Source organism: Mobula hypostoma, chromosome 4 (genome assembly GCF_963921235.1).
Source record: "Mobula hypostoma chromosome 4, sMobHyp1.1, whole genome shotgun sequence".
Lineage (NCBI taxonomy): Eukaryota > Metazoa > Chordata > Chondrichthyes > Myliobatiformes > Myliobatidae > Mobula > Mobula hypostoma.
Genome location: NC_086100.1, coordinates 67,967,810 through 67,990,915, shown reverse-complemented (window position 1 = coordinate 67,990,915; position 23,106 = coordinate 67,967,810). Strand labels below are relative to the sequence as shown.

Genomic DNA, 23,106 nt, shown 5'->3' with positions numbered 1-23,106 from the left:
GAGGAACTCAGCAGGTCAAGCAGCATCCATGGAAATGAATAAACAGTTGACATTTCAGGCCAAGACGAGAAGTCAGAGTGAGAAGGTGGGGGTAGAGGAAGAAGAAGAACAAGGTGGCAATGGATAAGACCGGTCAACTGTATGTAAGTACCTGGGGTCCTCAGAGGGCCCAAATCAAGAAACTTGAAAATGGATCTGGAAGCCTTGTGGCACAAAATGGTGGTGAAGACATATTCCTAAGAAGGATACGCAGCTGTGGTAACAGGTCCGGGTCCATCACCTGCCACCTTGTGCTTCTTCTTCCACTCCCCCACATTCTTGCTCTAACTTCATTTTTTCCAGCCCTGATGAAGGGTCTCTGCCCAAAACATCGACTGTTTATCCTTTCCATAGATGCTGCCTGACTTGCTGAGTTCCTCTGGCAATTTGTGCGTTTTTGCTGTGGAGATAGTTTGCCTGGATTTAAAAGTGACAGTTCGATACTTATTTAATTAGTTTTGTGTTTATTATAATGATTTTCATTCTATGAGGATAATTTCTGACTTCACAATCAACATAGAGAGTCAGCCACCAGCTTAGTACATAGAATGAGGCTACAATGGTGGGCCTTGATCTTTCCAATCCACTAGCAGGCATCTGTCCCAGGAATTTTACTTCATAAGATGCTCTAAAGAATAGAGCAGCCACGTAACATGCCAGCTAATGCTTGGTGTTCATAATTGGCTCTCTGTACATGGTCATTGTACCTTCTATGTTCACAACAGGAAGTGGTATTTGCAACGGTTACTCAGCTTAAGTGAAATACACATTGCTAAGCAAAGTTAGTTTTCAGGCATTGACACAGCTGTAATATAAAGTCACAGCATATATTTAGGCTGGGAGAGTGAATACAGCTCTACGTGATTCCCACATTCAGATGAGAAGCTCTCATTGTATCCCCATTATTGTTTGTTTAATCTCTGTGTGAGGCAATGTGGTGGTTTAATCTTCATTTATATTCAGATATAAGCCGTATTCAATTCAAGTGAATTGGCTTTGTTTACTTGGTGGAGGGATACAGCAATTGGTTGTATGACTTCAATTGAACTGCATTTCCTTCTCTCTCATGTTCGCTCTCTGCCGTTTGTATTTTATCACTAAATTTTATTTATCTCATTTCTGCCTTCCTTTAAAGCTGACTTTTTTGTAGTATTGCAGTCCTAGTGTTGCACACCAACTAGTTCCTTCTGCAGCTCCTTTTAAAAAAAAACCACACACTATGATAAAAGACCTACTGGGCCCTTCACCCCTGCTGCAGCCAAAGTGTGCAGTCATGCGCGTCTGAAGGGTTCCTGTGTGACCCTTCAACAAGCTCAACTGGGAGCTGCTTGTAGGGGCTAATGCATTAGTAAACTGAAATGCAAAGAGGAAGGAGTTCTGAAATTTCAAAAACAGAAAATATTGAGTGTGCAGGGCAGGTTGAGCAGCATCCGTAGAGAATCAGAGTTAATACATTGGGTCAATGACGACATCAACACACTTAGTTGTTACTTATCTGTTGTGGTGTAATACCCATATTACAGGTGTCCCCCGCTTTTCAAATGTTCGCTTTACGAAACATCACTGTTACGAAAGACCTACATTAGTACCCTGTTTTCGCTTTCAGAAGGTGTTTTCACTGTTACGAAAAAAGAATCAGCGTGTGATAAAAGGCAGCGCGCGCCCCGAGCAGCCGCTCTCCCCCGGAACTGCATTCTCGCCGGCATTGCTTTAACACGTGCCTGTGAGCAGCTGTTTGCAAGATGAGTGCTATGGTATCGGAAAAGCCTAAAAGGGCTCGTAAGGGTGTTACACTTAGCGTAAAACTAGACATAATTAAGTGTTTTGATCGTGGTGAACGAAGTAAGGACAAAATGAGTTTGGCTTGTGGAGGCTGATGAACATGATGTTGAAAGGTTTTGGCATTCCATGACCAAGAACTGACAGATGAAGAGCTGATGCAATTGGAAGAAAAATGGATAACAATCGAAACCGAATGAGTAATGAAAAAGTACGACTTTAATTTTGAAAGGGTACGTCAGTTTAGGGGATATTTGCGGGATGGTTTGAGTCCTTACAAAGAACTGTGTGATAGAAAAATGTGCGAGGCTCAGCAGTCAAGCAAGCCTTCCACATCAGCCACAGCAGACGACGAACCTCGACCTTCGACATCGAGGCAGGCAGAGATAGAAGATGACCTGCCTGCCCTAATGGAAACAGACGATGATGAGATGACACCCCAGTGTCCCACCACCCCAACCCCAAGGCCACGGACAGATACCGATTTGCGGAGAATGCAGCAGTAGCCAGGAGACACACAGCACATCTTTAAGAAAAAAGCCGAAATAAACATGCTAATTAATTAGGTGCCACCGACACATAATTGTTGGCCCAGATCAGAGGCGATGCAGTCGGAAATCGGCACTGATTTGGGCCGACAATTACGTGCCGGGCGGCACCTAACTAATTAGCATGTTTGTTTCGGCTTTTTTCGTAAAGATGTGCTGTGTTCCTCCCGGCTACCACTGCACCCCTGCATGCTTCGCGGCAATGTATCGCTCGGTGGCCTGGAGGGTGGGGGCCACTGCACCACCCAAGCTCCGACTCAGCTTAACACACCATCATCAGTGTGCTCAGCGCTGCCTTCCCGATTCCAGTAAGTGATACTACACTGTACATACATTATTTCTACTTTATATAGGCTGTGTAATTTTACGTGTTATTTGGTATGATTTGGCAGCTTCATAGCTTAAAGGTTACTGGAGAGCGCTTGCGCCGTGTTTTTGCCAACAGCGCTTGCGTGAGATTTTCACTATGGAGAACAGTTCAGTAATGATTGTGGAAAAGTATTTCTACTTTATATAGGCTGTGTATTTATCATATCATTCCTGCTTTTACTATATGTTACTGTTATTTTAGGTTTTATGTGTTATTTGGCATGATTTGGTAGGTTATTTTTGGGTCTGCGAATGCTCACAAAATTTTCCCATATAAATAAATGGTAATTGCTTCTTTGCTTTACGACATTCCGGCTTTTGAACCGTTCCGAAGGAATGCTCTACCTTCGGATGGCGGGGGAAACCTGTACTGTATAGTGGTGGATGCTGCTGTGAGTGTCCAGCATCTGCATTTTCTTGCCTTTTTGGCTATTGAAATCTCAAAAATCCAGTGCATAACGCAGGTGCTCTTGCAGTGGGGCTCCCACTTGAGGTTACACTCGTAGGAAGGGGCTGCTGCTGGCAGTGCTGCCTTGAAGTGCTCATGACTGGTGCAAAATAGCATCTTGAGCCAATGTTTTTATAAAGGGCTATCAACTTGAAATATTTTCCTCATAAACCAGAGAAAATCTACAGATGCTGGAAATCCAAGCAACACACAAAAAATACTGGAGAAACTCTGCAGGCCAGGCAGCGTCTATGGAAAAGAGTAAACTGTCAGCGTTTCGGGCTGAGACCCTTCATCAGGTCTGGAGAAAAAAAGATGAAAAGTCAGAGTAAGAAGGTGGGGGGGAGGGGAGGAAGAAGTACAAGGTAGTAGGTGATAGGTGAAACCGAGAGCGGGGGAGGGGTAAAGTAAAGAGCTGGGAATTTGATTGGTGAAAAGGATAACAGGGCTGGAGAGGGTGGATCCGATAGGAGAGGAGAGAAGGCCATGGAAAAAAGGGAAGGGGGTGGAGCACCAGAGGGAGGTGATGGGCAGGTAAGGAGATAGGTGATGAGGGAAATGGGAACAGGGAATGGTGAGGGGGAGAGAGAGGGTCATTACCACAAGTTCAAGAAATCGATGTTCATGCTATCAGGTTGGAGGCTACCCAGACGGAATATAAAGTGTTGCTCCTCCAACCTGAGTGTGGCCTCATCGCGGCGGAAGAGGAGACCATGGACTGACATGTTGGAATGGGAAGTGGAATTAAAATGGGTGGCCACTGGGACATCCTGCTTCTTCTGGCGGATGAAGCAGTCTCCCAATCTATGTTGGGTCTCACCGATTATACAGGGGTTCATTCGTCCCTCCCCACTGATCTCCCTCTTGGCACTTGTAAGTGGAACAAGGTAGTAGGTGATGGGTGAAACCGAGAGTGGGGGGGCGGAGGGGTGAAGTAAAGAGCTGGGAATTTGATTAGTGAAAAGGATAACAGGGCTGGAGAGGGTGGATCTGATAGGAGAGGACAGAGACCATGAAAAAGAAGGGGGAGGTGCACCTGCTCCTGTACCTCCTCCCCCACTACCATTCAGGGTTCCAAACAGGCCTCCCAGGTGAGGCAAAACTTCACCAATGAGTCTGTTGGGGTTAGCTACTGTATCCGGTGCTCCTGATGTGGCCTCCTGTATATCAGTGAGACCTGGTGTAGATCGGGAGACCGCTTCACCGAGCCCACCAGAAAAAGTGGGATCTCCCAGTGGCCACTCATTTTAATCCCACTTCCCATTCCCACTCTGACATGTCAGTCCACGGCCTCTACTGCCGCGAAGAGGCCGCACTTGGGTTGGAGAGCAACACCTTGTATTCCATCTGGGTAGCCTTCAATCCAGTGGCAGGAACATCAATTTTTTGAAGTTCCGGTAATATCATCCCCGCCCCACCACCATTCCCCATTCCAGTCGACTTGCCAGCTCTTCACTTCAACCCTCACCTCCCCCCCCCCCGCGGTTTCACTTATCCCTTAGTACCTTGTATTTCTTTCTCCCCTCCCCCCTCCTCCTTACTCAGACTTCTCATCTTTTTTTCTCCAGTTCTGATGAATGGTCTCAGCCCAAAACGTCAACTGTTTACTCTTTTCCATAGATGCCTGCTTAGTTCCTCCAGCATTTGTGTGTATTGCTTGAAATGTTTCTGTCTCTGTCTGATGTGTCTGTCCCAGCTTTTAGGTTTTTCAGTTTTAAGAGCACTGTGCAGATAGACAGTTGGTTGAGAAGTTAATTCAAGACAAGTTTGCATTTGGCATGTAAATTTGGCACATTTGTCTGCTGAGTTTTGTTATAAAAGCTTAAGAATCTGCATTGGTAGGAAATTATTCATATGAAAGGTAGTTGGCTTTCTTCAATTGGCCTACATTTGCGTTCCAGAATGAATGAATGGTGCTTGCTGTTCATTATGCTTCCAGATGCCCACAAACATTTCGCGCAGGTGCTTGTGGGAGTTTGAGAGTCGTTTATTACAGCATCTTTTTAGTGATTCTGAGACGTGCAAACAGTTCAATTATTTCTTTAACCAATCTGACTGAATCCTCAGACAGTGGCTGAAACAGTAAGCCTGAATGTTTAATCAATATAAAATTCTGTATTAATAGTTATAAAAGGAAAGAAAGCTGACTAAGTGAAGGAGATAAGAAGCAGAAAGTTAAAACAATTCTTTTGTCCTCCATAATCTTTGAATAAGTGAAAGATAGGACAGATTTTTTTTCAAGGTCGACAAATCATGAACAAGTGGGCAATGGCTTAAGGTGAAAGGCAGGAGTTCTAAAGGGAATCTGATGTGTAAGTTTTTTTAAAACCAAGAAAGGCTCTTTTTCTGAAACATGCAGCTAGGGGACGTGGTGGATCAGAGAGTAAGTTTAAGAAGTATTTAGACAGACACATAAATCAGCATAAGAAGGATACAGTTGCTTAGTTGGGCAAAATGGTCAGATAAATATGGTGAGCTAAAGGTCTGTATTTCTTCTTTATCATTATTTGCACAATAAATCCATATGATGCTAATTCATTGTACTGCTTTAAGCAATTTTCAATAAATCAATCTGGTAGTTTCCTTCAGTAGATTTTGCAAAATTTTATTTTACCATTCCATCAAGGGTCTGATGATTAATGGGGACATTTTGAGTATATTTATTTCAACTGTGATCTACTTAGTAAAATGATAGGTGGGAATCGAATAGGAAGTTAACTACTTCTGACCTATTAAGTTGGTACCTTGCTGGTACAATGCGTGGAAGAAACAGTGGGAAGGTGGTGGTGAGGTGAAGGCAGAAAGATGATTAAAATTCCTCCCTGATTTTGGACTATTAGTATTAATTTTACACGTTCTTCAGATCAAAATTTTCAACACTATTGAAGGACAAGATGGACTCCTTTGTGATATGGTATATATAGAAAGTAAATGGCAGACCATATTACAGGTGATTTATGTTGGATAATGTCTGCTCATTACAGAGTTAATCCCATCACTACTGCTGGTTCCTTCAGCAAAATGTTCTTCTGAATAAAGATAGGATTCCATATTCTGTGTCCTGAATCAACAGAAGAAATTTCACCTGACCTTTGTTGAAATCAACAAATTAGTTTTACTTAAAATCTTAATGCCCAATTGTGTATGGTATTCTGTTAGCTGATGCAGCTTAATAATTATAGGACCTGCAGGTGTTTTTAATTTTGCATGATTCAAGCCATATTTTTATATTGAATTGCTTATCTCAACTCTAGCATTCCTGTTCAAAAGTCATATGAGCATGAAATGTTGCAGCCAAATCTTACACTGGATGTTCGTTGTTTCCATTGTTTTTCTTGCTGTACACTGTCCCAAGGTAAGGGTTGGTGTAACTGCAGTGCTTCACCTTAGATAAAATCCAGGTGATCATTTCTGTCATAGGAGATGCATGAAAAATCTTCCTGAAATTGCATTGTATCCATTCTGAAGCAGAGCCACTGCGTTTTGCCACAGCCTGGCTGTTACTCATCTGCTTTTCATTCCCATAGGTTCAAGTCAGGGCCGGGATTTTCCATGGAACTGAGCTCCTTTGTGAACCTGTTGTAAGCAGTGAGATATCTGGAAAAAATGATCTCGTCTGGAATGAGACATTGGACTTTGAAATTAACATCTGTGACCTGCCAAGAATGTCTAGACTCTGTTTTGCAGTGTATGGAGTGATGGATAAAGTGAAAAAACAAAAATCGACAAAGAACGTGTCTAAGTACCAGACCATTCGGAAAGCAGGAAAAGTAGTTAGTATTATTAATTTTCCAACCGTATTTACATTTCAACTGCAATAGTTCTGTCAGTGGTTTGACTATAAAGGTGTTATTTTAAAAGTTCAGCCTGAAAGCTAAACTTGAGCTTCCCTTGACATCCAAATCTCCCAGGCACTCCCCTCTATAACATTCCTTGTACTTAAATAGCTGAACCAAGTTTAAGGTCACCTGCACTAATTTCTCCTCAAGAGGTTCGGTATCAGATTTTGAACTGTGAAGACCCTTGAGGTGACTTGCCATATTCAATCAGTTACATATTTTTGTCAAAATTATTACACAGTATATCGATTCCTGGTAGATGGAATTTTATTATCCTTTATGCCAGAATCAGCTGAGTCCTTCATGTTTTACAAACTTCAAGGTCAGAATTGGTAAGATGCTTAAACCATTTTAATTAATCACAAACAGGAGAAAATCTGCAGATGCTGGAAAACCAAGCAATGCACACAAATTTGCTGGAGGAACTCAGCAAGCTGAGCAGCATCCATGGAAAAGAGTAACAAGCTGGTGTTTTGGGCTGAGACCCTTCATCAGAATTTCAGAAAAATAGATGATAGCCAGAGTAAGAAGGTGGGGGGGGGTGGGGGGGAAGGGAGGAAGAAATACAAGGTAGTAGCTGAAACTGGGGGGGGAGGGTGAAGTAAAGAGCTGTGAAGTCATTTGGCTGGAGAAGCGGGTGTCTGACAGGAGAGGAGAGAAGGCCATGGAAGAAATGGAAGGGGGAGGAGCACTAGAGGGAGGTGATGGACAGGTAAGGAGATATGGTGAGAGAGGGAAATGGGTAAGCTGCGGTGGGGGAGGGGCGATTACCAGAAGTTCGAGGAATCGATGTTCGTGCCATCAGGTTGGAGGCTACCCAGATAGAATACAAAGTATTGCTTCTCCAACCTGAGTGTGGCCTCAGCGCTGCAGTAGATGCAGCCATGGACTGACTTATGGGAATGGGAAGTGGAATTAAATGAGTGTCTACTGGGAGATCCTGCTTTATCCAGTGGACGGAGCTTAAGTGCTCAGCGAAGCACTCTCCCGATCTACATGGGGTCTCACCGGTCTACAGGAGGCCACACCAGGAGCACTGGATGCAGTGGATGACCGCAACAAACTCATAAGTGAAGTGTCACCTCACCTGGAAGCACTGTTTGGGGCCCTGAACAGTGGTGAAGGTGTAGGACAGGTGTAGCACCCTTTTTCGCTTGCATGGATAAGTGCCAGGAGGGAGATCAGTGGGTAGGGATGAATGAATACAAGGGAGTCGTGTAGGAAGTAATCCCTGTGGAAAGTAGAAAAAGATGGGGAGGAAGATGTGCTTTGATGGTGGGATCCCGTTGGAGATGGTGGAAGTTACAGAGAATTATGTGCTGGACACAGGCACTTGGCGGGGTAGGTGATGACAAGAGGAACCCTATCCCTGGTGGGTTGGCAGGAGGATGGGGTGAGGGCTGACGTGCATGAAGTGGAAGGGATGTGGGTAAGGCCAGCTTTTATAGTGGAGGAAGGGGGCCCCTTTCCTTGAAGAAGGAAGACATCTCCTTAGTTCTGGAATGAACAGTCTATGTTTCAAACCTACATTGGCATCACTCCCCAACTTTTCCTATGCTACATTGACGATTGTTTTGGCGCTACTTCATGCGGAGTTTGTTGACTTCAGCAGCTTTGCCTCCATCTTCCACCCTGCCTTCAAATTTACCTGGTCCATTTCGGACACCTCCCTCCCCTCTCTCAGTTCCAACAGCTCTGCCGTATCTGCTCTTAGGAAGAGGCTTTTCATTGTGGAACTTTGGAGATGTCCTCCTTCAAAGAAAGGGCAGATTACCCAGTGGCCCCATTTTAATTCCACTTCCCAATCTCATCCCGACATGTCAGTCCATAGCCTCCTCCATTGCCGTGGTGAGGCCACACTCAGGGTGGAGAAGCAACACCTTGTATTCCATCTAGGTAGCCTCCAACCTGATGGCATGTAAATTGATTTCTTGAATTTCTGGTAATAGCCACCACCCCCCTCCCCCCCCCCCACCATTCCCATGCATTTCCCTCTCTCGCCTTATTTCCTTACCTGCCCATTGCCTTCCTCTGGTACTCCTTCCCCTTCCCTTTCTTCCATGACTTCTATCCTCGCCTATCAGATTCTCCCTTCTCCAGCCCCTACTTCCTTCACCAATCTCTTGGCTCTTTGCTTCACTCCCTCGCGCTGCCCTCCCTTCCGGTTTCACCTATCACCTATCATCTGCCACCTTGTATTTCTTCCTCCACCCCACCCACCTTCTTACTCTCACCTTTTTTACTCCAGTTCTGATGAAGGGTCTCGGCCCGAAATGTCGACTGTACTCTTTCCATACATGCTGCCTGGCCTGCTGAGTTCCTCCAGCATTTTGTGTGTATTGCTGCCATTTTAATTAATGTCTTTGTGAATTCACTGTTAATGAATTATGCCTATTAATGTAAAACATTGTTGTTGACAGCTGTAGGAATTGCATGGGTCTGTGAGCCTGTTGCAGAACCATCCTCACCACCTCAAAATTTACCACTTTCCTTGCTCTGAACATTTTGACAAAAGTTGGCCAGTTCTCCATCTAGTGGAAGAACCGTGCATTGCCAACAGTTGAATGAACAGCCTTCCAGGGTCAAAGTAAATTTATTATCAAAGTACCATATATGTTACATGTGCAGTACTGCCTTGTTCATTTTCATACAGAAAAATATAGAATTTTACAAAAAAAACTATGCATAAACAGGCAAAGTCTGACAAACAACCATTGTGCATAAGAAGACAAACTACACAAGTATAAATAATACCGAAGACGTGAGCTATGAATGTGAATTGCTAAGACGTAGAATGAATTCAGAGTAGTGCTGAAAGAAGTTATCCATGCCTTTCCCCACTATTTAATCTTCTGCATCTTCAATATCATTCTACGAAGTGAACATGAGGCACAAACAGGGTACTGGGGTCATTATTAAGACACTCTTAGTATTACCAATGCATAAGCTTTAGTGTCATCGCCACAACCTTCCTACCTCTAATTTCAAAGGTGTATATGCCAAGTTGGTTCAACTTCTTTTCATAATTTAACTCTACAAATCTTGTGACTTGTGCCTCCAAATCTAGGAAGATAATTGTCGTTCAACAGTTATAACCATCTCACTCAATGCGATCAATGCAGGCTTCTTCAGGGTGGTGTCCTAGCCCAGCGATCTTCATAGTTTCTTCAATATTCATCGTTTAGTCGTAATATAAAAGGAGAGAATGTTTGGTGATTGTACAGTGCTCAATTCCATTTGTATCTCTTCATTAAATGAACTAGTCTGTACCTGCAGCAACATCACGCCAATGTTCAACCATGGGTTGACTAGTGCTGAATCACACTTGCAGTGCAATAAAAGCCAGGTGATGATCATCTCCAACGTGAGAATATGTAATTGCCTATCCTTGACATCCAATGGTAGTACTGCTTCCAAGTTCCCCTCCATCCATATCCAAGGGACCACCACTGACCATTTGCTCAGCCAGACCAGCCACAAAATACCATGGCTACAATAACAGGTCAGGACTGGATATCTTGTGCTGAGTGATTGATTTATCTTCTGATGCCTCAAGGTGACACCACCATCAACGATGCACAGGTCTGCAGTATGATGGAATATTCTTCATTTACCTCAGTGAAATTCCAGTAACATTTAAGCTTGACAATTTAGAACAAAGCAGTACACTAAAGTGGTACCCAATACACAACCCTTAACACTCCTTTCTGACACACTGTGACTGCAGAGTGTACGACCTGTAAAATGAGCGGCAGTTACTGACTTTTGCTACTCTGGCAACACCTCCCAAACAGACAATCTCTACCATCTCTGCACAGCACTACCATTGCCTTCAGGTTCCCTTCCAATTCAAGCATTTTATATTTACTTAGAAATACCTTGCAAATCCTCCAATTTTCAGTCCCACAGCATTGAAGGCAGATTTTCACCAGAAGTTTGACAATGATTCAGGAAGGCAGTTTATCACCTTCTTTAATTAGGGACTGGTGCATTGCTAGCATGGATGCTAAAAAATTTTTGTTTTTGTAAAAAAAAATGTATATGTAACTACATATTAAAATTGTTCTTTGGCTAGGAATATTTTTGGTATGTTCTGTCTGGATGAACATCAAAATATAAAAGCAAATCCTTCCTTTCCATTAGCACTATCCAATTGCATGGGTGAATACGATGGTATTTAACTTCAGGGGTCAGCTGAAGAATGGCAGTCTCACACTGCACTGTTGGTCGTCTTTTCCTGGTATGTATTAGCACTCTTGAAACGTCTCTCCAATTAAAATATTCAGAATTTCACTCCCTAAATGTGAGTGATTTACACTAAATTTCCATGGGTTTCAGATGAACTGGAAGAAATGCTGAACCCAATTGGCACAACACAGACCAATCCATACACTGAAAATGCCACGGCCTTGCAGATCCAATTCCAGGAGTACAGCAAATCACCGATCTTTTATCCTGCTTTCGACAAGGTAGATAATTATTGTAAGCCACTTAACCAATACTGATACTTTATTATCAAACGCTTAAGTAGTGAAAAACTTATTTACCATTTATATTAGAAGCTTGTATTGTGTGCTTATCTCTGGATTTTTTGGTGAAGCTTTCTGCAGTCCAAGGGATTGTGAGAATGGATTACATGCCTTTCCTTCCCCTTGCCAAGGAGTAACACAGAGTAATCTCTACAGAGCCTCTTCATTCCAGACGTGTAGTGCAACACTTTCACTTTCAGTCCAGTCAAATTTTCAGCCCCTTTCTGGTGGGATATCTGACTACGAGAACCGAAAGAGTAATGTCATACCATACTGCATTACTTAGTCTCCATGCTTTACTGCTGGATAAAGCGTAAATGAGCTTTGCTCAGAAATAATTTTTCTTTGCTAAATTCACCTGGCTTGCAGCATTTCTTCTGCTGAAGTTGACATTACCACACTTGTAGGAATTAAAACTGTTGACCAGAAATACTTATTTTTATTTATTACAAAATGGGGGTGGGGGAGTTGGGGAAAGTACCTTCTCTAAAATAAATGATGGAAACAATTTCATCAGTCTTGGAGATGTTTTTCTGTTTTGCACTGTGTTGTCACTTGTTCAATTCAAACCAATTTAACAATTCCCTGAACTCTATTTGGTTGATAACTTGGAGAGTCAATTGTCTCGTCTTATAAAATCTAATCAGTTTTTACTCTATTGACCATCATTGCCATTCAGATAAAAATTGCCTGTTCTTTTATGGCAAAGAAGTCTTAAATCTTTTCCTTTATTCCCTGCCTCTACTACTATTGGAGTGTGAAGGTGGAGAATGCAATGATCAACAAAGGTTTTCTGCACAAAACGGACTCTCTTTAATAGGGAAAGTTCATTATCTAAATTTTAAGAGTAATTGTTAATCTTTGACTGTGAAAATAACTTGGATTGATAAAGAAGTAATAATTGTCAGCACCTAGGGGATGGCACGGTACCATAGTGGTTAGCACAACAGTTTACAGTACCAACAACATGGGTTCAGTTCCTGCTGCTCTCTGTAAGGAGTTTGTATGTTCTCCTCGTGACCATGTGGGTTTCCTCTGGGTGCTTCAGTTTCCACTCACAGTCTAAAGACTCACCAGTTGGTAGTTTAATTGGCTATTGTAAATTGTCCTGTGATTGAGCTGGGGTTAAATCGGAGACTGATGGGCAGTGTGGCTCAAAGGGCTGGAAGGACCTGTTCTGTGCAAATGTCTGGAGAAGAAAACACACAGTTCCTTACATGATGTGTTTGCAACTGACATGGGGAAAATGTTGAGGTCAGGTTGAGGGTTTGAATAAGTTGAGAAGCACATCTGTGTCCAGTGAAGGGAATTTAGATAAATAGCCAACAAATGAATTAATGCAGTAAACTTAATTGTTTGAAAGTACCTTTGAAAGAAGCTTTGATTGTGCTTGCATTGCTCTGATGCTGATGTGGAAATGTTTTGCTTTCGAATTTTGAATATTTTCTGACTTTTCTTTCTTTCTTTAAATGTCACTAATTAAAGATTTTGGAGAAGGCAGCCGAAATTGCACGAAGCAACGACACACTAAGTACAGCAGTAAGTAGAGCAAATGAATAACTGGAATAGCAGAGCATGCTGTAATGCCACCTAGTGGTCGTTGACCGATTATATGCACCCTGGTCTGTTGTGAAGTGACACTGGAAACTTAATGAGAATCTGCTACGTCCATGACAATCACTCTTACTCTCATTCAAAACATAAACTTCTATGGTTTATTTTAGATTTTAATGTGATACAACAACTAATTGCAGTAAGTACCACTATGCAACTTGACAAAGACTATTACATCAGTTCTAACTGTGGTAAGATTTGCAGTTCTACCTGAGCTGTTAAATATGATTGGCAATTTGACAGAAACTTTGCTGGTGCCTATCATAGCACTAGGGTAGAGTAAAATTCTGTGTTCTGTCATTTTATAAAGTTCAGTTCCAGTTAAGTATTTTTCAGAAGGGGGTTTCACTGTGTAAATTTCACTACTTCAGATATTAACCATTCGCAAAAGGACAAATATCTCTGCTTTATGGGTCCTTTTTTAAAAAATTCCCCAATGCAACTACACTCAGCAGCAGAGCCAGGGTATATCGCTTATCTATTAACTGAGTGAAAATGTTTTAAAAATAAATGCTACATGCTATGATTATACCACTTGTGTGAATGAAGTCACTGTAGAAAAATACTGGTAGATATGAAACAGGTTCTATATTCAATAAAACAAGGTACAGCAGGCATCATATGGAGATGCTTTCGGTTGAAAGGACTGGCTGACCCAATGTGGGGCTCGATATTTTATGTGCAAAGGACAACTACATATTTACAATGTATCGACAATGAAACTACACACAAACTTCACACCCACACCACAGACATCCAAATTAACTTCAATCAGCATTGTCTGGTCTGGGATTCACGGCTTCTAGGAACCCATTGTTCAGAGCTGCTCTCCAAATTAAATCCACAATTTATATTCAGATGTGAAGACTGGTAGCCGAAGTCGTATGCTAGATGTAAATGTGCTAAAAGCCGAAAATTGCTCTAACACCACTGATCGTTGATTTTACTACACCAAAAATTGTCTTGCACATTTTCTTTTGAATTGGAGATTGTAATTAACAGAACAATGTAGAACTTCACTTGATTAAAAATTCCTTTTTGAATAAGTATGGTTTTAACAGCAAATGGATTGCAAAGTGAATTTAACATTTTATCACCTTCTGCAGATCTTTGTGACAGTCATTCTGTGGTGACTTGTTAATTGTGCAATCTCTGAACTGTCACTCATGGTCACAGGTCTTTTCCTTGTCCAACAGTCTGAGTTTCTTGTTGCCAGATCTTTGACAGAATAGCTTGAGGAGCTTCTTGCGTACTAGTGGGAGGATCAGAGAGATCACTGATAGGGATGGATGTCATCAGTAGGCATCCATAAGACCATAAGACAAAGGAGCAGAAGTCGGCCATTCGGCCCATTGAGTCTGCTCCGCCATTTTATCATGAGCTGATCCATTCTCCCATTTAGTCCTATTCCCCCGCCTTCTCACCATAACCTTTGATGCCCTGGTTACTCAGATACCTATCAATCTCTGCCTTAAATACACCCAATGACTTGACCTCCACTGCTGCCCATGGCAACAGATTCCACAGATTCACTACGTTCTGGCTAAAAGATCTCATTTTTTTTTCAAATGCCAAGATTAGGACATGCTTGAGGGAAACGAAGAAGCTAAGCAGAAGTTACTACAACAGTCTGCAGATTGAGGTGTTCGGGGCAAAGCGGAAGATGACACAGAGATTGCTCTGGCCATGAGTTGAAAATGAGACAAATGAAGGCCACTTCTAGATGGTGAAGGAGAGGCCATGCTTTGCCTCTCATATTAGAAACTTCAGAGAGTAAAGTGTGTCTGTGAAAGTGAATAGCGGAATAAGCATTCAATTAAGAACATGAAATGATGAAGCAGCAGTAAACCATGCAAGGAGATCATGGTTGTTCTTTTGCTTTAGTGGCACCTGCTGCACTAACTTTGTATCCCTTGATTCCTTTATAATCAAAAATGTATATTTCTCTAAAATGACTGAGGCTCCACAGCATTCTTGGGTGGAGAAATTTCTTCTCACATCAACTCTGCATGGCAAACTCCCCATTTCGATATCGTGACACTTCCTTTAAGGAAAAGATTGAACCTAGGATGAAAAATAGATGATTAGATCAGGATTCAGATCAGTTCATTATCATATACACCAGGGTGCAATGCAATTCCTGTCTTGTGTGAGGCTCCCAGACACTAGAGCAATGAGAGGTATTTCCGTTAGGGATGATATAAAGCCCTGATGTTAGGACTCTGCTCTCCTCTACCACCACAGTGAGGCCACTCTCAGATAAGAGGAGCAACTCCTCATATTCCGTTTGGGTAGACTCCAACCTGATGGCACGAACATCAATTTCTCCAACTTCCGATAAGTTTTCCCCATACTCCTTCCCGCTTCAGTTTCCTTCTTGCCTCTTTTCCTCACTTGCCTATCACCACCCCTTGGTGACCCTCCTTCCCTTTCTCCTCTCCTCACTTTCCTTCTTTAACCCTTTACTTTGGCCGCCCAGTTTTTTTTTCACTTCATTCCCCCTCCCCACCCACTTGGCTTCACCTGTAACCTAGCTTGTACTCCTTCCCACCCCTCCCCCCACCTTCTTATTCTGGATTCTTCCCCCTTCCTTTCCAGTCCTGAAGAAGGGTCTCGGCCCGAAATGTTGACTGTTTGTTCATTTCCAGAGATGATGCCTGACTTGGAGAGTTCCCCCAGCATTTTGAGTGTGTTGCTCTGGATTTCCAGCTTCTGCATAATCACTTGTGTTTCTGGTGTTAGGGCCAGGATTGGATATTTAATCTGTAACCGGTGACCAATCCTTCATTTAGGGCCGAGGATGGAAGAAACTGCATATCGAACTAAAAGAAATCATGGAGCGGGATGCATTGTCTCAGCTCTGTGAAAATGAGATGGATTTGCTATGGACTCTACGGTATGACTGCCGTGAAAACTTTCCACAGTCTCTACCCAAGCTGCTACTCTCAGTGAAGTGGAATAAGCATGAAGATGTGGCTCAGGTATGGCTTTGAATTTTCCCTTTCCCATAATAGGATAAGTGCTTTAATAGTACTTCAAGATAATCAGCCATTCCTGCTGACAGCTGCAAACATTCCATTGGTTTCACTGTATTTTACTGAAGTTTGCTATACTCTTGTTGTACTGATTTCCTCTTCAAGGTTTCCTCCTCATTTGCACAACATGTCCATCAGTGTCATAAAATAATTAGGCCTGTTGTTCCTCAGAGTCTATGGCAACCATCAAGTACCCAGCCATGTAATAATCTCATACTATTCTCCACACAATCCCATCAACTCTCTCCAGATTCCGCCACTCTCCTATATGCTAGAGGCAATTTAATACAGCCAGCTAATGTACCAACCAACATGTGTTTGTAATGTGGAAGGAAATCTGAATACTGGGAGATCCTGGGTTTATGGAGCCCAGGTTCATGGTGTCATAAATATTGAAATAGTTCAATGGTTTTAATGTCTGAGAATGTATACAAAGGAGATGGGTGATGGACTCTAGGAAGACTAAGCCAGCATTGCTCTCTGTTACTATTGACAATGAGTACATGGTACATGACTACAAGTACCTGGGGGTCACCTGGATGACAGACTTGAGTGGAGCACCGACAAGAAGGGCCAGAGTTGCCTCTACTTGCTGGGGAGACTGAGGTCCTTTGGAGTGTGCAGGCCTCTCCTTCACATGTTCTACCAATCTGTTGTCTCCAGTACGATCTTCTATGCGGTGGTGTGCTGGGGCAATGGCATAAACGCAGATGATGCTAACAGGCTCAATAAACTGATTAGAAAAGCTGGTTCTGTTATTGGAGTCAAACTGGAACAAAAGACTCGATAGAAAATCCTGGCAATTCTGGATGTTTCTCACCCTCTGCATGCCACCTTGGCTGAACAGAGGAGCACTTTTAGTAATAGACCAAGACAACTGCGCTGCTCCAAAGAGTGTTATATGAGGTCATTATTTCCCTTGGCCATCAGGCTCTATAATGAGTCAACCTATAGCTGGGGAAGTGTTAGACTGTGGTAACTTCTCTTCTAATATTTATATCTGTGCAGTTGTAATGCTACTGAGACACTGTAATTTACTTTGGGATCAATAAAGTATCTATCAATCAATATACAACCTGAAATTCTTGCTGCTCGCAGACATCCACAAAAACAGAAGAGTACCCCAAGGAATGAGTGACAACATAAACGTTAGAACCTCAAAGCCCCCTTCTCCTCCCCCCATACACAAGCAGCAGCAAGCATCACTGCCCCCCCCAACTTGTTTCAGCAAAAAGCATCAGCAGCTACCACCCACCAAGCAAGAAATAGCACAGCCCCCAAAAGGGAGAGACCACGATCTGCATTACAACAAAAGCTAATTGTTTACCCGACATGCCACAACCTCTCCCTATTAAAGTGACAGACATGTGTCACTCAGCGGGGGGGGGGGAGGGGGAGACAAAAATAAAAAGAACACGCTGGTTTTGCTGTTAAAGTTTGCCACGTCACTTTTTTTTTCTCCCCTGAGTTCTGCGACTCGAAAATTGGCAGCAAACTTCCCCACCAATGAAAAAAAGGGAGAGCGGTTTGCTGAGTACCGAGACCTCCGGAAGCTGATCTGCTTTTCCTGATATTCCGTCTTCTTCCATGACACTTCACTCAGTGATGCTGGCCAGGAATCAGCTCCTCCAAAGGGCCATGAACTCAGAACCCTGAAGGCATGCTCATCTTCTAGGCCATGCCCTTGGAATATCGAAAATGGTCAGTAAGCCCCAGGAACGGATCCCATCACCGTAAAGGACCACAGTTTGATTGTAGCTGCAGGTTAAGGGCACTAACAGAACCCCATCTACTCTGAAAATTTCTTAAGATGGCATGGGTTGTGAGTTAAGTGTTGTCCACGATGTTCCGAGCGATCCTCTGTAGAGAGGACTTTTAATATTGGAAGGATGAGACCTGCAGCAGTGAGTACTCCATCTGAACTGCGTTCTATAATCAGACTTAATCAAAAGCTACAGGTTCTGCGGCAAGTTTCACACCAGAAAAAAAATACAAAAAAAATCCAGTGCTATTAAAATGATGAAAATTTCTGTGGTTTTGGAGAAAGGCTCCAGAAAATTATTTGCTGTAAAATACAAAAGTTCTTTGTCATTGGACCATGAGCCTTCCTTACCAGTTTTCGTTTTAAGCAGTGTCCACAATCTTGTTGAGAACTCTCCAAGAAATGTGTTGAAGCTGGCATACTTTCCTTGTCACTCATAAAAATTTGTTTATAGTGCCTTGCTTTTCAAGGGCTTCTGACCATTGCTTTCATCTCCCAATCGGGAACTCCATTGAGACCAAGTTTGTGCAATCAGCCACTACAGGCACAGTCATCACTGAGATGCAGGAACCGTCACTCAAACACAATGTGCTTTTCAAATAAAATGCATTTCATCTCCAGTGTTTCTTCAAGATAAAAAAAACTACAAAGCCCTAGGGTCTCCTTCCTCCATGTCACTGCTATTTGGCTAGCAAGCCAAAACTGACAATAACAGGAAACTACTTGTAAAATGTTTTACTATAAGATACTGCAGACAGAGATGACTAAGAAGATTCCTTGCTAAATTTAAATTACACTTTCCAGTGACTTTTTTAATAATAATTTTGTTGGCTTTCTTGCCTTTGATCTCGATCACTTAACTCCTTTCCTATATAATCATCCATTGTGGATGCAAGCTTCCCAAGTGTAATATGCAGAGTAATACAGATTTTTAGCGTCTCTTTCTGCCCATGGCCTTAAAGCAGGTTCTGTAAAATTGAATTTCGTTTTGGCAGCAGACCAGGTCTTTGTGTCCATTTTGCAAAATTCAGTGCAATGTCTGGGTGCAATGGTCAGTTGTATGGATACTTATCCCTTTTGGATTTGAGTGATAAAGCCTATATTTAGTATATATTTCACTCCCATGTTATATCTGCTTGATTTCCCTTCTGTCTGGAAGTACTGGCATTTTCCCATGTAATTGTATATAAATTTTGGACTCTGATGCAGAAGCTATAGTTCTGAATCTCAGAGTTCCTCGCTAGGAATTTGTTTTTGTCACTCTAATGCTGGACTTCTCATGGAATCCAGGGAGAGAATGCCAAATTCCTGCGGTTTCTTAGAGGTTGCGAGGGAAAGTCTGTCCTCCAAACCTGTGCTGGTCCAATAACTACTTTCATTTCAAAGGAGAGCAGCAGTTGCAAGGGACAAAATTAAGTAATTTACATTTTTGAAATTACATTGCGCCATTGGCATTTAGGGCAATGAAGGTCCTCCATCTCTGCTTCCATACAGTCTTACACAGATATAGGAGGATTCTTCAGTGCTCTTTCCGTAACCATTTTTTTTTATCAGTCAGTGTTGTTAGCCCTAAGCTGAACCCCTAAACCTGATGGACTACTGTTAGTCTGGCCTCTACCCCTGGACCTGTTTGGCGTGGGTGAACCTACCAAGAACCAAAGCACAAGCCCCTGACTCCAGCCAACATAGCTGTCTGGTATACAGAGAGTAAAGGAATCCAAACAGACCACTGAGATGAAGTTGTAGATGAAAGCATTTGGAGCAGGTAACAAAGCAGTCAGAATGGTCATTCATCAATCCCAGATCTGTGTCATTATCAAACATTTGATCATTTAGTGAGTAAGCTGGTGAGAGTCTGCCTTCACAATTTTTATTTCTCTGTATTAGTTTTCTTCTTTCTCTTGAAGTTACTGATGTGTTTGAGGTGCAGCCTCAGCTTCCCCAAATGGCTGTTAGTTATCTCCCCCATCCTGGAGCACTCAGGTGAACTGAGAAGCCTTTACTGGCACCCAGTATCCTCGCTTTTTCTCTTCAAAGACCAGTGCAGAAACATTCAGTGCAAAAGCAAGAAAAAGTGGAGTGAGCTCAGTTGTGGTTCTCTTCCTGGTTAAGCTGTTACCATAGATTCCTTGTTAGATGTTCTCACATAATATGAGTGGGGTACCAGAGGATGCACCACGGAAATACAATTTATTAAAGATTTTTAGTGAGGCTAGGAGAAGGAGGATAGAGAAGTAAGTGGTATGAGATGGTAGGATGGAAGGTGGGCAGGCAAATGTATGGTGGCAGAGAAAATGTGGCAATAAAGTTTATTCTTTTAATGCATCTATCATTGGTGAGTAAGTCATGAAGGTCCTGTCTTTGAACTTTTCAAACCTGTAGCTATCTGGATTTGTTTCTTTACTTACTGTTAAGAGAGCTACATGATAGAATAACGGAAGGTACATATTAGCCATCTGCACTGGTGTGTTCCTTAGCTCTGCACGCTGTAGACTGCCACACATGGACTGTTCCATCAGCCTGCTCTCTTCTCTATTAGAAGGAAGCTGGTTCTCTCGGTGGAGGCCTAGCTTGTGTTCTTGAACCTTTCTCAATGAAAACTGCAGAAGATGCTACAGGGCCTGACTAAATTATCATCCGGAACGTTACTGGTACTGGCTGGTGTCCCAGGTCAGAATTTCCAAGGTGTATCTGATAGCTGGCAAATTAGTGATGACAAATATGAGGAATAATCATATATATGGTTATGGTCTTAGCATAGCTTATCATGAGGCAGTTATTTTACAATATTTTGATATTTAATTCTTACCAGAAACATTACAGCATTATATTGCTCTCTAGTTTAATGGCTGCACCTCTCATAATTAAAATTTTTTAAAGGAGTTAACACTATTAATAGGAATGTGAAAAACTTGTGTTAAGATGCTAAGAAAAGTTTATTCTTTAATGCGTCTATCATAATGTCATGGAGGTACTGGCTTTGAACTTTTCACACCAGTAGCTTTACCTTTACTGAAAGGCATATAATGATAGACTTCTCTTTGCCATTATCAGGGTTAAGGAGCAGAGAAAAATTAGCTCAAGATCACTATTCTGCTTTGCTGAAATAAAATTTTGTGTATCTGATTCTTGAACAAGAGAAACTGGTGTAGTTATTTCTGGATCAAGCCTGCTGTTCTCTCTACAGAAGTGTGCAGTCGAGCTCAGTGTGGTTTTAGCCTGTTGCTTCTGCACACCTTTAGGTAAAGGGGAATAAATCTGTCCAGTTATGCTTAGAATGGGATCATAGCATTTGTTTACTATTATGGCCAGAATTCAGAATTGAGACAGGCTTAGGGCAGTGAATCTTGAAGCAATTCCAAAACGGTACATAACCTAGATGCGTTGGAAACTACTTAATGATGAATAATCATCTGCAGACTAAAAATATTGAGTGGTGAAAAGGCCATCACCAACCAATCATGCCAATATCTCTGATGTCAATCCAACTGTAATACTTTCTGAAATGCTGTGCAAGTTCCTGGGCTCTCTGTTGGAACATTGCAGGAATGCTAGAGATGTTTTTGAACGTGCCCTGGAACTGCTGTGTAATTTAATAAGCTATGAATCGGAAGACTAACCAGTGCGCAGTGGGGATTCTCCGAAGTTTGTATGTTGCTAAACCCACCCTAAAGAGGAGTTTGAGGGTGTTATGCATAAAATTTCATTCTAAGGTTTGATGTAACTGCACTGGCCAACCTGGTGCTTCGAGTATCTACTCCCCGCTGAGCTAAAGAGAATGTCATTCCTAAGCCCTGTTCTGATACCTTCCAGCATCCACAATGAGCATGTTCCAATAGGAATCACATGTGGTGATTAAAAATGTGTCATTGGAGAAATCCAGATCTCTCTCTCCTCCATATTTCTATGGGCACACTGGAACTTCACCTTCATTCAAAATTTTTAGCCACTTGTGCCCGTGAAGTTTTCAGATATAATTTCAGGAGAAGAGGGCAGCCCACTTAACAAGATCCCCTGCACCCAGGGCTGGCCTGGGTGTCTGTCAGTGTCCAGCCTTTCTTGCACGCACACAGCAATAAATATTGCTCACAGTTCTCTTGCAGCATTTAAATTAAGCCCCAGACCAAATTAACTTGTAGCCTCAGTTGTGTAAATGGGCACCTGGAACAGTATTTCTATTGACTTCTTAGGTGCAAGATAAGTTTCTCTCAATATTTGGGTCAGATGGAGCCAAGTACCATATAAAATGAAAACACAAGAGACTGCAGATACTGGAAATCTGGAGCAACACACAAAGTAACTAAAGAAACTCGGGTCACATCTATGGAGTGTACTGAATAGTTGACATTTCAGATCAAGACCTTTCATCTGGAATCAGAGTCTGAACCTGAAGCATTGACTGTCCATTTCCCTCTGTGGATGCTGTCTAAGCTGCTGAGTTCCTCTAACTTATTTCTGTGCTGCACCATTTAAAATAACTTGCTCTTTTGTACGAGCAACACTTCGCGTGCCTTTGTAATAGTAATGCAGAGGGCATGGGATTTGTTTTCTGATTGTAAGCTATGCAGTTGCCCCAACGAGTGAACTGTATTTCTTGTAAAATTATAATGTTATTGAATTTGTCTGGTAACTGAATCCCAGCTTGCTAGTGTACGTTAAAGTTTGGGAGTCAACTGCCTACAGGGACGAGGCCCAGCACCTGGCCACGTGGTGTGCCGACAGCAACCTGGCCCTTAACACCCAGAAGACCAAAGAGATCATTGTGGACTTCAGTCATGCTAGGAGCCACACTCACATCCTCATCTACATCAACGGAGCTGTAGCGGAGCATGTATCAAGCTTCAAATTCCTTGGTGTCCACATTTCCGAGGATCTCACCTGGTCCCTGAACTCCTCCATCCTGGTCAAAAAGGCGCAACAGTGCCTTTATTTCCTGTGGAGCATCAAGAAAGCTCACCTCTGTCCCAGGATACTGACGGACTTTTACCGCTGTACCATTGAGAGCATACTCACCAACTGCATCTCGGTGTGGTACGACGATTGTCCCTTATCGGACCGCAAAGCACTCCAGCGTGCGGTGAAAACTGCCCAGCAGATTATTGGTACCCAATTGCCCACCATTGAGAACATCTACCATAAACCCT

General features: G+C 42.5%; 1 protein-coding gene across 5 annotated transcripts in view; it reads left to right on the top strand.

The window, feature by feature from the left end:
- The window catches only part of pik3cb (phosphatidylinositol-4,5-bisphosphate 3-kinase, catalytic subunit beta), a 211,199-nt gene that overhangs the window by 134,643 nt on the left and 53,450 nt on the right, over window positions 1–23,106 (top strand). For all 5 annotated transcript variants that reach the window (XM_063045914.1, XM_063045912.1, XM_063045913.1 and 2 more), the window contains 5 exons: window positions 6,711–6,956; window positions 11,166–11,262; window positions 11,361–11,491; window positions 13,037–13,090; window positions 15,958–16,146. In XM_063045914.1, the coding sequence (XP_062901984.1) occupies window positions 6,711–6,956; window positions 11,166–11,262; window positions 11,361–11,491; window positions 13,037–13,090; window positions 15,958–16,146 (717 nt within the window). The remainder of the gene's footprint in view (window positions 1–6,710; window positions 6,957–11,165; window positions 11,263–11,360; window positions 11,492–13,036; window positions 13,091–15,957; window positions 16,147–23,106) is intronic.